At 39.6% G+C, this 14,134-nt stretch overlaps 1 protein-coding gene across 5 annotated transcripts in view; it reads right to left on the reverse strand.

Moving 5' to 3' along the window:
- Nucleotides 1–12,206, reverse strand: part of LOC130927837 (kinesin-like protein KIF13B) — a 132,124-nt gene extending 119,918 nt beyond the window's left edge. For all 5 annotated transcript variants that reach the window (XR_009066530.1, XM_057853944.1, XM_057853935.1 and 2 more), the window contains exon 1: nt 11,607–12,206. Coding sequence is in view for 4 of the 5 variants with exons in the window: in XM_057853944.1 (XP_057709927.1) it covers nt 11,607–11,676 (70 nt within the window). In the remaining variant the exon portion in view is untranslated. The remainder of the gene's footprint in view (nt 1–11,606) is intronic.
- Nucleotides 12,207–14,134: the final 1,928 nt, after the last annotated feature.

Raw genomic sequence — 14,134 nt, forward strand, 5'->3', positions numbered from 1 at the left:
GATGAGTGCATCTGGCTCTCCACCAATCCATAATTTTAGATGTGGAACCGGCCGGCTCGTTTGACATGAACGAGCTGTGATGAGCTGATAGTCCAGTCACACATTTTCTTAGAACTTTAAAAATATGTCGCAATTCAGTGCCCATTGGTTGTCCTCCCGTTGCGGATTGCATGGAGATAGGCGTTAGTACTGAGCTCATCTTGCGCCTCAAGTCTCCGCTCAGCCAACAATATGTTGGGTGTTTTGGCTCTCTCGGTCAAAAAAAGTTTCCCGACCCCTGATCTAGTGGATGCATAATGCAACCACAACCACTACGACTACTACTACTGCCACTTAATAAAGTGGTATACCCTTTACATGAAAACAGTTTTAAAACAGGCCAGTTGCGCCTTATAGTGTGGAAAATACGGTCCTCATCATTTGCAATACTGTAAACCAGCAAGTTTTATGGTCGAAGCTTGAAGCTTTGAAGCAAAGATTGCAGTTGAAGAAGACCGCCATTGGTTGAGAGCAGGGCAACTTTAATTACTTTGTTTTCTCCATAGTAATGCCCACCCTATACAGTGTTTACTTATTTTGTATGTTTCAACTTTAGTTATACAGTGGTGTGTTTTGAGACGCATTGAACATCTGTGAAAGAACTGCAGTCTCATTCAATCAAGAGCGGTACACGAATGCTATGCTAACGCTACGAGTTACTGTACATTTAGTGTGTAGTGATCACTCAGAACAGACCTTTAAAAGCTAATATTTTCTCTTGCCAAGAAAACAAATCTCACAATGTGTCTCAAAACAAGCAAGCCTGGAGTGCAGCCTAGTTTGAAGGACATCATAAACAGCAGTGAGGGGAGTGAGGGAGTGGCACAGCACATGTCACATGAGTGACACGACCCAAACACTGCTACAATGCAGGCTGATGAGCTACATGTACAGTAAAAAATAGGGGTGCACGATATCCATTTTTTGAAACCGATATTGATAACTTCCTGCTCCTCAAAGCTGATAACGATATCGATAACCGATAATAAATATATAATTTTATAAATGTATAACCTACTAGTGGTGGATTCAACATAGATTTGCCTTTGATCTCACCAGATTTTTCATGATGACATGAACAAAACAGTGCGTTTCACTTTTGCACTGCCCGACAGCCATCTAAGAATGAATGCACTTCCATAAACCACAAGGCTTGGTCTTTTCTTACTTTTATGGGAAGACACTCGTCTTAATATTGTGAAAGTACAACAGAAAAACACAATACCAAAAACACATCGAAACAAGTCATTGACAACAGTCAGTGACTTGTTTTGATGTGTTTTTGTGTTAATTTAAAACTGGTATTACCGCGGATTGTAACATATTCTCGGCTCTCCCGTTCGCCATCTGTGTTGTTGCAGACACGACTTTCGGCGCGCAAGAGTGTCGTTACTCGTTAACGTCACGTAAATAAACAAATCTGATTGGACGATTGATTTTGTACCTTGCTCGAGAGGTCGTTAATGGGCTGGGTCCCAGACTATTTCTCACAGTGTTTGAAAAATACAGGGAGAATAGTCTGGCTGTGCCAGGCAAATATGTATAGCATAGCACACTAGCTTGAGCTACTAAAGCATTGGCTGGCTTCTATAACACAACAACTTATGAAGTTCTGTACATATGACCCTTCACCACAGAAGAAAACATATATTGCACATAAATATGATATAGTAAACATAAAATACTTACAGACATATATTTCCGAGGCGGAAACATAACAGAAAGCATTCACAATTGTCAATGCTACCGCTCGACACCGCAATGTGTAAGTGAATGAACCAAACTACTGTATCAAAAAAAAGATGCAGTGAATTATTCTGACCAGCAGATGGCAGCAATGCCCCGCAAATGGTCAACTGATTTCCCATACTAGTGTGTAAACTGTAAAGCCAGCACATTACATATTATCAGTGAGTCCTTTTTATAATGTTATTGGATTTATCGGAATGACGTCATAATTCCTATTATGGGACCGATAATTATCGGACCGATAATTATCGTGCACCAGTAGTGAAAAAATGTCACTCATTGTAAACATATGACGGAAACGATGTCACATTTTTGTGTTTTTCTCGTCTTGTCAGACGAAAACTGGCATTCGTCTTTTTATGTCTCATGAAAACAATTCTCGTTGACGAAATATTTTTGTTACTATCATTGTTGACGAAAACAACATTAATCTGGAGGGTGTTAACTCCATAACAGGGCAACAGGTGGTGATGTGTTTAACTGCAGCTTGGCATTGCAGAGTAAACAGAATTATACACTCTCAATATTTGGCCAGTGAGGATATAAAAATACAGTATGATAATCAATATATTATGAGGTGTAACTAGGGATGGGCAATTAATGTTTTTTATCGCTTAATTTGAACTCATTTTAAGATTTTTTTTTTCTATTTTTCCAAACCATGGACCTGCTGACATGTACAGTTTACACTAACAACATAATGTATCTGCAGATAGAAAGAAGCGCTTGTTTCCAAAACACATTGCTGTCAAAGAAGCAATTTGGTCACTATGTTTAGAAACATTTTATTGTACTGCTCGAGTGACTTAACAGGACTATGGAGAGTGTCGCTTTTTTTTGTATTTGCAACTGGCATGTCTGGCCTAAAGCGTAACTGCAGCTCATGCATGGGGCACATGCTTGAACGACCATGAACATATAGCAGCAAGCGTTTGGCCCATCAAATCAGCACCAGAAACGTAAAAACAGTAGCAAGTCTAATATGGGTTAGTGTAAAAGTTAGTAAAAGTGTTTCGAACAACATACTTGAGCAACTACAGGATATGACCTTTTCTGCTGGCCACATTGCTCTTCTGTCAAATAATGTTCCATTTGAGCTATTTAAGAAACAGTGGTGATCTTACTAGGAAAGGCGCGGGTGACATATTGTGGCATTTGGGCCACAGGTCCCTTTGGAGCGGGACTAGCTGAGTTGGCACTGTGAGTCAGAACTGCCAGGACAACGTGAACACAAGACCAAAGCATTACTTGAGAGGAATAATAAATTCTGTTTCCTGCGTGACAGGTTTTTATTTAAATAAGCTAATCACTAAATCTGCTTATTACCACCTCAAAAAATAGCCAGAATTAAGGGGCTTCTGACTCAAAAAACTTATGCATGCATTCAATTTCAGCAGATTGGACTACTGCAACGGTATATTTACAGGTCTTGATAAAAAAATCAGTCAGGAAGCTGCAGCCAGAGTCCTCATAAATACAAGGAAACTGGACCACATTACACTGGTTTTGAAATCGTTACACTGGCTTCCAGTGAGTCAAAGGATAGACTACAAAATACTACTGCTCGTCTACAAAACACTTAATGGCCTTGGACCAAAATACATGCTTGATTTGTTAAGATTCCTATGAAACATCTAGACCCCTAAGGTCGTCTGGAACCGGCCTCCTGTATGTTCCAAGAACAAGAACCAAGCAGGGTGAGGCAGCATTTAGCTATTATGCTCCTCAACTCTGGAACAAGTTACCTGAAGGGTTGAAGTATGCTCAAACTGTTAGCTCCTTTAAATCAGGGCTAAAAACGCTTTTGTTTAACACTGCATATCCATAACTGTCTATACTGTATATGTCAATCGATTTGCTTTCTATTCCTCTTGTGCTTATCTCCATTGCTGAATTCAATCACTAGCAGTAGTAGTAGTAGTATTTGTTTTATTATTATTTTTATTCTACTCCTGATTAAATGCGATTTTTATGTATAATTTTATATACTATTTCAATTGTCTTTGTTTTTACGTTCTATTGTTTTTAATGTGTTTTTTATGATCTTCATGTGATGTAAACCACCTTGAATTGCCTTGTGTTGAATTGTGCTATCTAAATAAATTTCTCTTGCCTTGCCTAATTTCATCACAGAATCTGTTAGCTTCCTCTTACACTTATGTCGCCATTAATGATGTTAAAATGTCATGAAAACAACTTAGCACTGACAAAAGCGTTTTATGAAGGCCACAGTTCCCCCCTGGAACTTCCACCTTTCCTCTGGAAGGAAAAACAATCTCTCACAGCACAGCAGTTGGGAATACCTTAAGGTATGGTTGGGCTCACTTATACGTGCAATGTTACAAATCCTAAAATTTTATAATGATTGGAATGAGTTTATCACTTGTAGTGGTAGTAGAGGTGTTGCCATCCCTCCCACTTCAAACGGATTGGATGTCCAAGGCCGTCAGTAGCAGCCAAAGTCAGGCAACTAGTTCATTTTGAGGCATTTCAAGTTGTTTCCTGTTGATTTTCAGTCACTTCCTGTTAATTTTGGGGCATTTCGATGTCACTTCCTGTTGATTTTGGGTGACTGAAAAGGAAGTGACTCAAGAATGTCCCCCAATCCAGTCAAAATTGAATTGGATGTCTCGCGAAGTCAATGGCAGCCAGTGAACTAACGTAAACACTATTGTAATGGAAGATTTTGGAAGCAACCTGTTGGTTCTAGGGCTGAACGATATTGGAAAAAACTGACATTGCAATTTTTTGGGAGTTTGCGATATATTGCTATATATATTTATTTTTGCAATATTAAAACTAGAAGAAATTTCACCAGACTTGAATAGTTCTATTTGAGAAGACTTTGGTTGACTCACTATGATCACATTGTATTTATTAGAGAGGTCCCGGGCCGATTGTGCCATTTTTCAGATAATCGGAATGGGCTTAAAAGGATCGGGTTTTTAATTTCAAAAAAATATATTTGTTTTTCTGCTTTATGCTTATACAGCCTCTCACCCTCCCCTGAAAAGCAGTGTGACCGAACTGTTTTTCTTGGTCACCGGTGCAGTTGGCGTTCAGTATTTAAAGGTAATGATGATTGACAGATTTGGAGCTTTCATCTGGCCACAGACGCCTCAGTAGCTCTACGATCAAAGGCACAAGTGTGTTAATCATCGTTAAACTTGCAACCCAGTCTGAAGTGTGCTGTGGCAACTCATTGCGTAAGTGACAGGCTATTCTCGGCAATGTGAGCGTAAAAACAAACAAATTAACAAATTAATTGTTTTTCTGTATCGGATCAGGACTCGATATTGACAGATTCTCAAAATAAGGTGATTTGGACTCGGACGTGGGTGCAACAATATGCGATCGGGACATCCCTAGTAATCATAATACACCCTTTAATCCAGGCTAATGGGGTTTATCTGTGAATGATGAAGATTGGTGCATACAAAAGGGATCAAGGAAGCCATGTCTCTGCACAATTGCTACTTTTATGAAGAAAACCAAAATGTTTACCATATTTTTCAGACTTTAAGTCGCAGTTTTTTCATAGTGTGGCTGGGGGTGCGACTTATGTGTGAAATTATTAACACATTATGATATCATTTCACATGTTATTTTGGTGTTTTGGAGTGACACTGATTGTTTGGTAAACTTGTTAGCATGTTCTTTATGCTATAGTTATCTGAATAACTCTTAATAGCTGTGTTACATTAACATACCGGCCACGTTCGCATTTCGTTGTTCATTCATCATGTAACATTATCACACTGTACACTTATTCAGCATGTTGTTCTCTATTGTATTTTTATTTTAGATTGCCTTTCAAGGTGACATATCTGTTCAATGTGTTGGATTTTATCAAGTAAATTTCCCCCAAAAATGCAAATTATACTCCGGTGCGACTTATATGTTTTTTTTTCCCTCTTGATTGTGCATTTTTGGGCTGGTGTGACTTATACTCAGGTGTGACTTATAGTCTGAAAAATACGGTACATTTACATTAGAAACCATAGCACATGGTCCCAGTTGAAGCCTGGGACCGTGTGCTTTGGTCAGATGAGACCAAGATTGAGCTTTTTGGCAACAAACACTCTAAGTGGGTCTGGCATGCCACGAAAGATGCGCATGCTGAAAAGCACCTCATACCCACTGTGAAGTATGGGGGTGGGTCAGTGATGCTGTGGGGCTGTTTCGCTTCCAAAGGCCCTGGGAACCTTGTTAGGGTGCCATTCATGAATGCTTTGAAATACCAGGACATTTTAAATCAAAATCTTTTGCCCTCTGCCCGAAAGCTAAAGATGGGTCATCACTCTGTCTTTCAGCAAGACAATGACCCTAAACAAATCTACACAGAAATGGTTCACCAGACACAAAATCAAGCTCCTCCCATGGCCATCTAAGTCCCCAGACCTCAACCCCATTGAAAACTTGTGGGGTGAGCTGAAGAGGAGAGTACAGAGGAGAGGACCCAGGTCTCTGGATGATTTAGAGCGATTCTGCAAAGAGGAATGGCTGAAGATCCCTCTTTCTATCTTTTCCCATCTTGTGAAACATTATTGGAGAAGATTAGGTGCTGTTTTGTTGGCAAAAGGGGGTTGTACAAAGTATTAACACCAGGGGTGCAAATAATTGTGACACACATTATTTGATGTCAAATAATTATTTCTTTATGTGGGATTTTTTCCCCACTGAATAAATGCACTTGTATTGAAGGTTGGATTTTTCTCTTTTTTCCCCATTAAGGTCCCATATTATTTAGAAAAAAAAAATATTAGAAGCTAAAAACACATAATTATTATAAATCCAATAATTATGGAGGGCACTGTACATTAGAAACATCAACACATACATTAGATCTTAAAAACTAACAGCACGGATGGGCAGTTTATCTGGGACTGACCTGTAAAGCAGGTGGGAAGATGTAATTTTCACCCGCCATTGACTGTATGATTAGCACATGCTAATATTGATGCTGCATTCATGTGTTGTTGGAGTAATCGAAAAAATGACTTTCTATTATTCCATGATGTCTATAAAAAGTGCCAAACAGTCACTCAACTTGTGATGGATTGTTGGAGCATTAAAATAGGCTACTCCTATTTGTTACGACTTTACAGGACTTCAGATTTTCCAACTAGGAAACTCAGATCTCCCGAAACACATGCATACAGCAGATCTCCTGAACGTGCTTCGCGGAAGTGTCAACTCATGCCTATCGCAGCTAAAGTTATGTGCAAAAATTACCATAATAAGGAGTTATGTGAAGATTTTGTATATGGAATGATTGTATATTGCAGGGGTCGGCAACCTATGACACGCGTGTCAGCATTGGCACGCGAAGGGTTAACCAGTGACACGCGAGCGCATGGCAAAAAAAAAAAAAAAAAAAAAACAAGAAAAAAACGCCTTTTTACCTGAATTTCAGACATTTTCTGTTGCGCGCCCTGTTATTTAAGCCACACACACATCCAAGGGAATTCATGTGTAAAGAGACATGGGATTTACTCACGTCATTGCTTTCACGTATAAAAAGATGTCCCGAGAATGGAGCGGGTTGGACGCTTTCACAGACTTGTCCCGTTTTGCCCACTGGCGCTCTCTGTGCGGGAAGGGCCGCTGGCGCGATTTTATAACCTCTGACATTACGTCACTTTTGGTAGGCATCGGCTGTCACAATGTTGGTTAAATCGTGTTTTATTCCAGAGTCAGCGTTCCCAACGTCGTAACTGCAGCCAATTCAATCTCATCAAGACTGTATTTAAGAGTGTTATTCCCCCACCAAGATCTGCACCCGCGGCTCCACCCGGGCTGGTATGGGGCTAGATCAGTCTTCTAGCCCCACACGCCCGCGCCTTCTTTGGGCACCACGAGAGCTCCACCCGGGCCCGCGCCCGAGGCTTCCATGCGCACCATGAGAGCCAGCCTCCTCGGGGAGAGGCGGCTCCACTCGGGTTCTCGCCCGAGGCTTGCGTGCGCACCGCGATAGGGAAGCTTTCTCTCCCCGGGGAAAGGCTCGCTCCTCGCGGCTCCACCCGGGCCCGCGCCCGAGGCTTCCATGCGCACCACGAGAGGGGGCTCCACTCGGGTTCTCGCCCGAGGCTTCCGTGCGCACCGCGATAGGGAAGCTTTCTCTCCCCGGGGAAAGGCTCGCTCCTCGCGGCTCCACCCGGGCCCGCGCCCGAGCCTTTCGTGCGCACCGCAAGAGCCAGCCTCCCGGGGGCCGCGGCGGCTCCACCCGGGCCCGTGCCTCTCCCCGGGGAGAACAAGTGTCAAACGTCATTACGAGACAAAACATGAAAATTCATTCAAGGAGGAGTCTGACAAGGCAGAGACATTAAAACGTGCTGTGTCCAGGTAGTGTAAACAAAAACACCCTGAAAACCTTTTGTCACTGCTAAAAACACCGCCACCGAAGCAAGCTATCACTTTGCTCACTGCATTGCAAAGCAAGGAAAACTTGATGAAAAAAAGAAAAACTGATGGCGAATATATCAAAGAGGCGATCTTGTCAAGCTCAGAGGTTTTGGTTGATGGCTTGACTAACAAAGAGACACTCAAAAAAAAGGGATAAGCAGCTAAAAGTCACAAAGTAAAACCCCGAAATCAGAGCTGAGCCAAGGAAAACAGGGCCAGGGATCACATTAAGGTAGGCATCTTTTATCTTTGTAATAAAAAGAATATCTAAAATGCTGCATATTATTTACTGTTTAAGTTGATAGTGAACAACTAGCTAGTGAACTGTTGCACTTATTTTCAAGTTTTGACATTTTCTACAATATGCATTTATTTTTTAGTTAATTGAAAAAGAATGGTAGTTATACGATTTCAATATATGTTCATGTTGTTTTCTTTGGGGTAAAATTACAGCTCTGTTGGATATAAAAAATTGGATGTGCGTCATTAATCTCGGTGTGGCACACTGATTGACAAGAAAATTTGAAAGTGGCACTCCACACCAAAAAGGTTGCTGACCCCTGGTATATTGAGTACAGATTAATCTGTCAATTTGTAATATATTAATTTTGTAGTTAGCTGGGATAGGCTCCAGCACCTCCGCGACCCTTGTGAGGAAGAAGCAGCATAGAAAATGAATGAATGAATGAATGAATGAATGAGTATTAAAAATGTTCTTTCTCAACTTCTAAAATTTTGATTTGCGGGCACAAGACATTTATTTGAAGGAGCACTGCCCCCTCTTGCTTGGAACGGATTAGGGCATTTACATGGAAAACGCGTCTCTACTTACGGAATTTTCAGTTTACGAAACTACTTCCAGAATCAATTAATTTGTTAAGTAGGTGTACCACTGTATAAGCGGCAGCAGCTGCGGCACCTTCAATTAATGGCTTATTTTGAAACGGTTTTCATATATGGAGTAGGCCTGCACAATATATCGTTGGAACATCGCCAAGGCAATGTGCGCAAGCGCAATAGTCCCATCGCAGGACGTGATGTTTTTTTTTTAATGTAAACATTTGTTTTTCCTCATAAAAGCAGCAACTGTGCAGTGACATGGCTTCCTGGATCCCTTTTATATACACAAATCTTCATCATTCACAGATAAATCCCCTTAGCCTGGATTAAATGGCATTATGAATACTAGGGATGTCCCGATCTCATATTTTTGCACCCGAGTCAGAGTCCAAGTCACCTGATGTTGAGAATCAGCCGATACACAGTCCCGATCTGATACTGAATTTTATTTTATTTTTTTACGCTCATGCTGCCGAGAATAGCCTCTCGCTTACACAATTAATGAGTTGCCACTAGTGCTGCAACGATTAATCGATTAACTCGAGTAATTCAATAAAAATATATTCGAATTAAATTTAGCTGCTTCGAGTATTCGTTCAATTAAAGTAGTGTTGTAATGGTTTGTTGCATTTAGTTGTATTGATTTTGGGTGAATACACTGCCTTCTAGTGACAACAGTAAATATGACATAAGTCATTTCACATGGCTGAATCCAGCTGCTCCCTGTTAAGAACAACATGAGCTAACTTTTTGTTTGAGCTAATGTTTTTAATGGATTCGTAATTTAGTTTATTGGTATAGTTAGCCGTTTTATTTGGGAGTATGTGTTAGAACCATTTGTTAAGCGCATTCTAAAAAAAAGAGCATTTTATAGCATTTAAGCTAGCAGACGTAAGTTAGCCAATTGTTCTTTTGTTATACTTAAATTCTCATTTATTTTATTTATACCTTTTGAGGCTCACCTCAGGTATTTTGATTTTTTTATGTTCCTTATCTGATTACTCGATTATTCGGACTAACTAGTTCATCGATTAATCGATGACTAAAATAATTGATAGCTGCAGGCTTAGTTGCTACTATACACTTCAGACTGTGTATAAAGCTTAATGATGATTAAAGCATTAGTGACTTTGATCATAGAACTACAGAGGCATCTCTGGCCAGGTCAAAGCTACAAACCTGTCAAATATCGCTAACTTTAAGTACCAAACGCCAGCTGCACTGTTGACTAGGGCTGCAACGATTAATCGAATAACTCGAGTAATCGATTACAAAATAAGATTCGAATTAAATTTTGCTGCTTCGAGTATTCGTTTAATTAAAGTGGTGTTGCAATGGTTTGTTTTGAAAGTGTTTGCATTTAGTTTTTTGATTTGGGTGGATACACTGCCCTCTAGTCTGCCTCATTTTACATGGCTGAATCCAGCTGCTCTCTGTTAAGACCAACACAACGTATGTTTTTGTCATACTAATGTTTTTTCAATGCATTCGTAACTTAGTTTATAGGTATATTTAGCAGTTTTTTTTGTGGGAATATGTGTCTGAACCATATGTTAAGAGCATTGTAAAAAAATGAATAAATAAAAACGTTAGCATTTGATAGCATTTAAGATAGTGGACTTTTGCTGTGCAAGTTAGCCAATTGTTCTTTTGTTCCACATACTGTAGATCCTCATTTATTTATTTTTCATACCGTTTGAGGCTTAGCCCAGGTGTTTTAATTTTTTATGTTCCTTATCCAACTATTCGAACTAACTAGTTCATCGAATAATCGACTACTAAAATAATCGATAGCTGCAGCCCTACTGGTGACAAAAAAAACAAAACAAAAAAAAACGTTTGGTTGCACTGCTTTTCAGGAGGGAGGGTAAGAGGCTGTACGAGCATGTAGCAGACGTTTTTCAATTAAAAACCTGATCGTTTTCACCAGATTCAGATCCTCTGAAAAATGGCGCGATCGGCCCGATTTCTGATCATGTCATCGGATCGCGATATCTCTAATGAATACAATGTGGTCATCGTGAGTCAACCAAAGTCTTCCCAAACGGAGCTATTCAAGTCTGGTGAAAATTCTTCTAGTTTTAATATCGCAATATATATCGCAAACCCCCGAAAAATCACTTTTTTCCAATATCGTTCAGCCCTATTAAGGAGCATTATAAGGCGCAGTAGTAGCAGTTGTAGTAGTGATTGCGTTATGCATTCACTAGATGGAGCTGTGCTAGAGGGAATCATGCTATGATTAACCATTTTTGATCCACATGTAAGGCGCATCGGATTATAAAAATTAATGAGAAAATTGAAGGCTTTTGGGTGTGGAAAATAAGGTATCTGTGTTTCCACTCTTTGTTACATTGGTTTACTTTTTGCTTTTAACCCATTCACTCCCACTGATAAAGATAGACGTCCAATCCATATGAACTGGGTACAATCGCAGCCAGCCTCTCAAAGTTCAAATAGATTGGACTTCTATCGCCGCCCACCATCAGACCATGATGAAAAGCAATGACACGTTGTGGTCCAATAGTAAATCCACCTCCTGACTGCGTGTCCTCCAAGGAAATGTGGCTCACCTCTCCTGTTCATGGGCCGAACGCGGACCGCCACCTTGACGTTGGAGTCGTCCAGGCTGGGATCCCCCATGCTGGCTGCTTTTAGCCGAGCCGATCAGCTTCACGATCATCCAAATACCAAAGCCCCCGCTGGCTGTTCCGCCAGAAGCCAGCTAGCTTCCCCCCGCTCTTCGACTCCACACACCCGGCATGACCACGGGTGTGTGCAGGGGGAAAATCCTACTTGCGCTGTTTAATGTCTTCTTTCACTCATATTAAATCCAAACAGGCTGAAAAGGGCGACTTCAGGCATTAGGGAAGAAAATAAGAGAACGAGCTGCTATTAAACCGCGTTTAGCACGCACGGAGCTAATTTGACAGGCAAAAACATGCTAATTAAAAACGAGCCTGGAAGGCGGTCGTTCTCGCACATTTCCTCACTAACATGTCCAAACCAAAGTCGCTTTACAGTTAACCCGCCGCCGATGAATCATTCCGTTAGTTGGCACCGTCAAAAAAACACGGAGGAGCGGCGAGTCAACGAACGGAAAAAATGCACCGCCCGCCCGGTGATGAGGTTACATTACGGCATTCCCAAACGCGCATGCCCTCCTCTTCCTCCTCCGCTGTTTGCGTCAAGTTACTAGCTAGCGTCAGCATTCAAGCTTCCGGAAATAGTCGGAAGGATTTCACAACAAAAGCATATGTCAAACTAAACGTAGCAATCTCTCACTATGTTTTGCGTCAGCAAATAACTCAAAATGGCTTACCGCACGCATGCTATTTTTAGAGCGTGACGTCGCATCGTAAAGCGGAAGTAAAGCCGAAGTGGCACATTATAGATCCGCCCTCGCATAGAAACAACGTAATTTGTGCTACTTTTCGCCGGTTATCTTTCAAAAACGAACATGCCGATCACGCATTGCTTTTTTGGAACTTGTAGAAACGACTCTAGACATTACGACACATGAAGGATGTTTTCTTCATACGTTTCCGGAAACCAAAAACTCGGGAGGAAAAAATGTGAAGACCGAATCAACTTGCACGGACTTTGACACCAGCTCGCTGAATACACTCACATTTCATATGCAGTAAACATTTTGTTGGGTTGGCATGGTCTTTCAGAGGACAAAGAGGTAAGCCATTTTTATATTTTTAACTTATTTTTTTAGCGTAACGTTGTGCCGTACTGCTTCTGTCTGACAATGAATGACCTGAAAAGAATTACAATGGTATCTGACTGCCACTGTTACCGTTTCTGTTATATGTATGCATGTATATATACATATACATATACATATATATATATATATATATATATATATATACATATATATATATATATATATATATATACATATATATACATATATATATATATATATATATAAATATATATATATATACATATATACACATATACATATATATATATATATACATATATACACATATACATATATATACATATATATACATATATACATATATACACACATATATATATACATACATACATATAACAGAAACGGTACATATATATACATATGCATATATATATATATATATTTATAAGGGCTGTCAAAATTATCGCGTTAACGGGCGTGTATTAATTTTTTAAATTAATCACGTTAAAATATTTGACGCAATTAACGCACTCCCCCCGCTCAGACAGATTTAAATGACAGTACAGTGAACTGCTTGTTAATTGTGTTTTTATGGAGTTTTGCAGCCCTCTGCTGGCGCTTGGGTGCGACTGATTTTATAGGCTTCAGCACCCATGAGCATTGTGTAAGTAATTATTGACATCAACAATGGCGGGCTACTAGTTTATTTTTTGATTGAAAATTTTACAAATTTTATTAAAACGAAAACATTAAGAGGGGTTTTAATATAAAATTTCCATAACTTGTACGAACATTTTTCTTTTAAGAACTACAAGTCTTTCTATCCATGGATCGCTTTAACAGACTGTTAATAATGTTAATGCCATCTTGTTGATTTATTGTTATAATAAACAAATAGTCCTTATGTACTGTATTTTGAATGTATATATCCATCTTGTGTCTTATCGTTCCATTCCAACAATAATTTACAGAAAAATATGGCATATTTTATCGATGGTTTGAATTGCGATTAATTGCGATTAATTACGATTAATTAATTTTCAAGCTGTAATTAACTCGATTAAAAATTTTAATCGTTTGACAGCCCTAATATATATATAAAACAACTTCAGTAAGGGGGAAGTGTAAATAAATTATAGAATTAAGATTTGTTATCAATGAAAAAATTAAAAGTGTTCGTTGGCTGTCACTAAGTAGCATTTACGATCGCTACACAAAGCTAACTAAATTACCCCCAAGAACGGTCAGAGACGTAGGACAACCAGAGGATATATAAGAAAGACAGGGATGATGGTAAAGGATAGCTTGTTGAAACAGGAGAATGTCATTGTCAGTCGCGTCGATAAAAAAGCTAAGGCTATGCTTAGGTTGGCTCGTTTTTTTCATCTTTTTCAGCCTTCGACACTTAAGCCATCTCTTTAA

Source organism: Corythoichthys intestinalis, chromosome 1 (genome assembly GCF_030265065.1).
Source record: "Corythoichthys intestinalis isolate RoL2023-P3 chromosome 1, ASM3026506v1, whole genome shotgun sequence".
Taxonomy (NCBI): Eukaryota; Metazoa; Chordata; class Actinopteri; order Syngnathiformes; family Syngnathidae; genus Corythoichthys; species Corythoichthys intestinalis.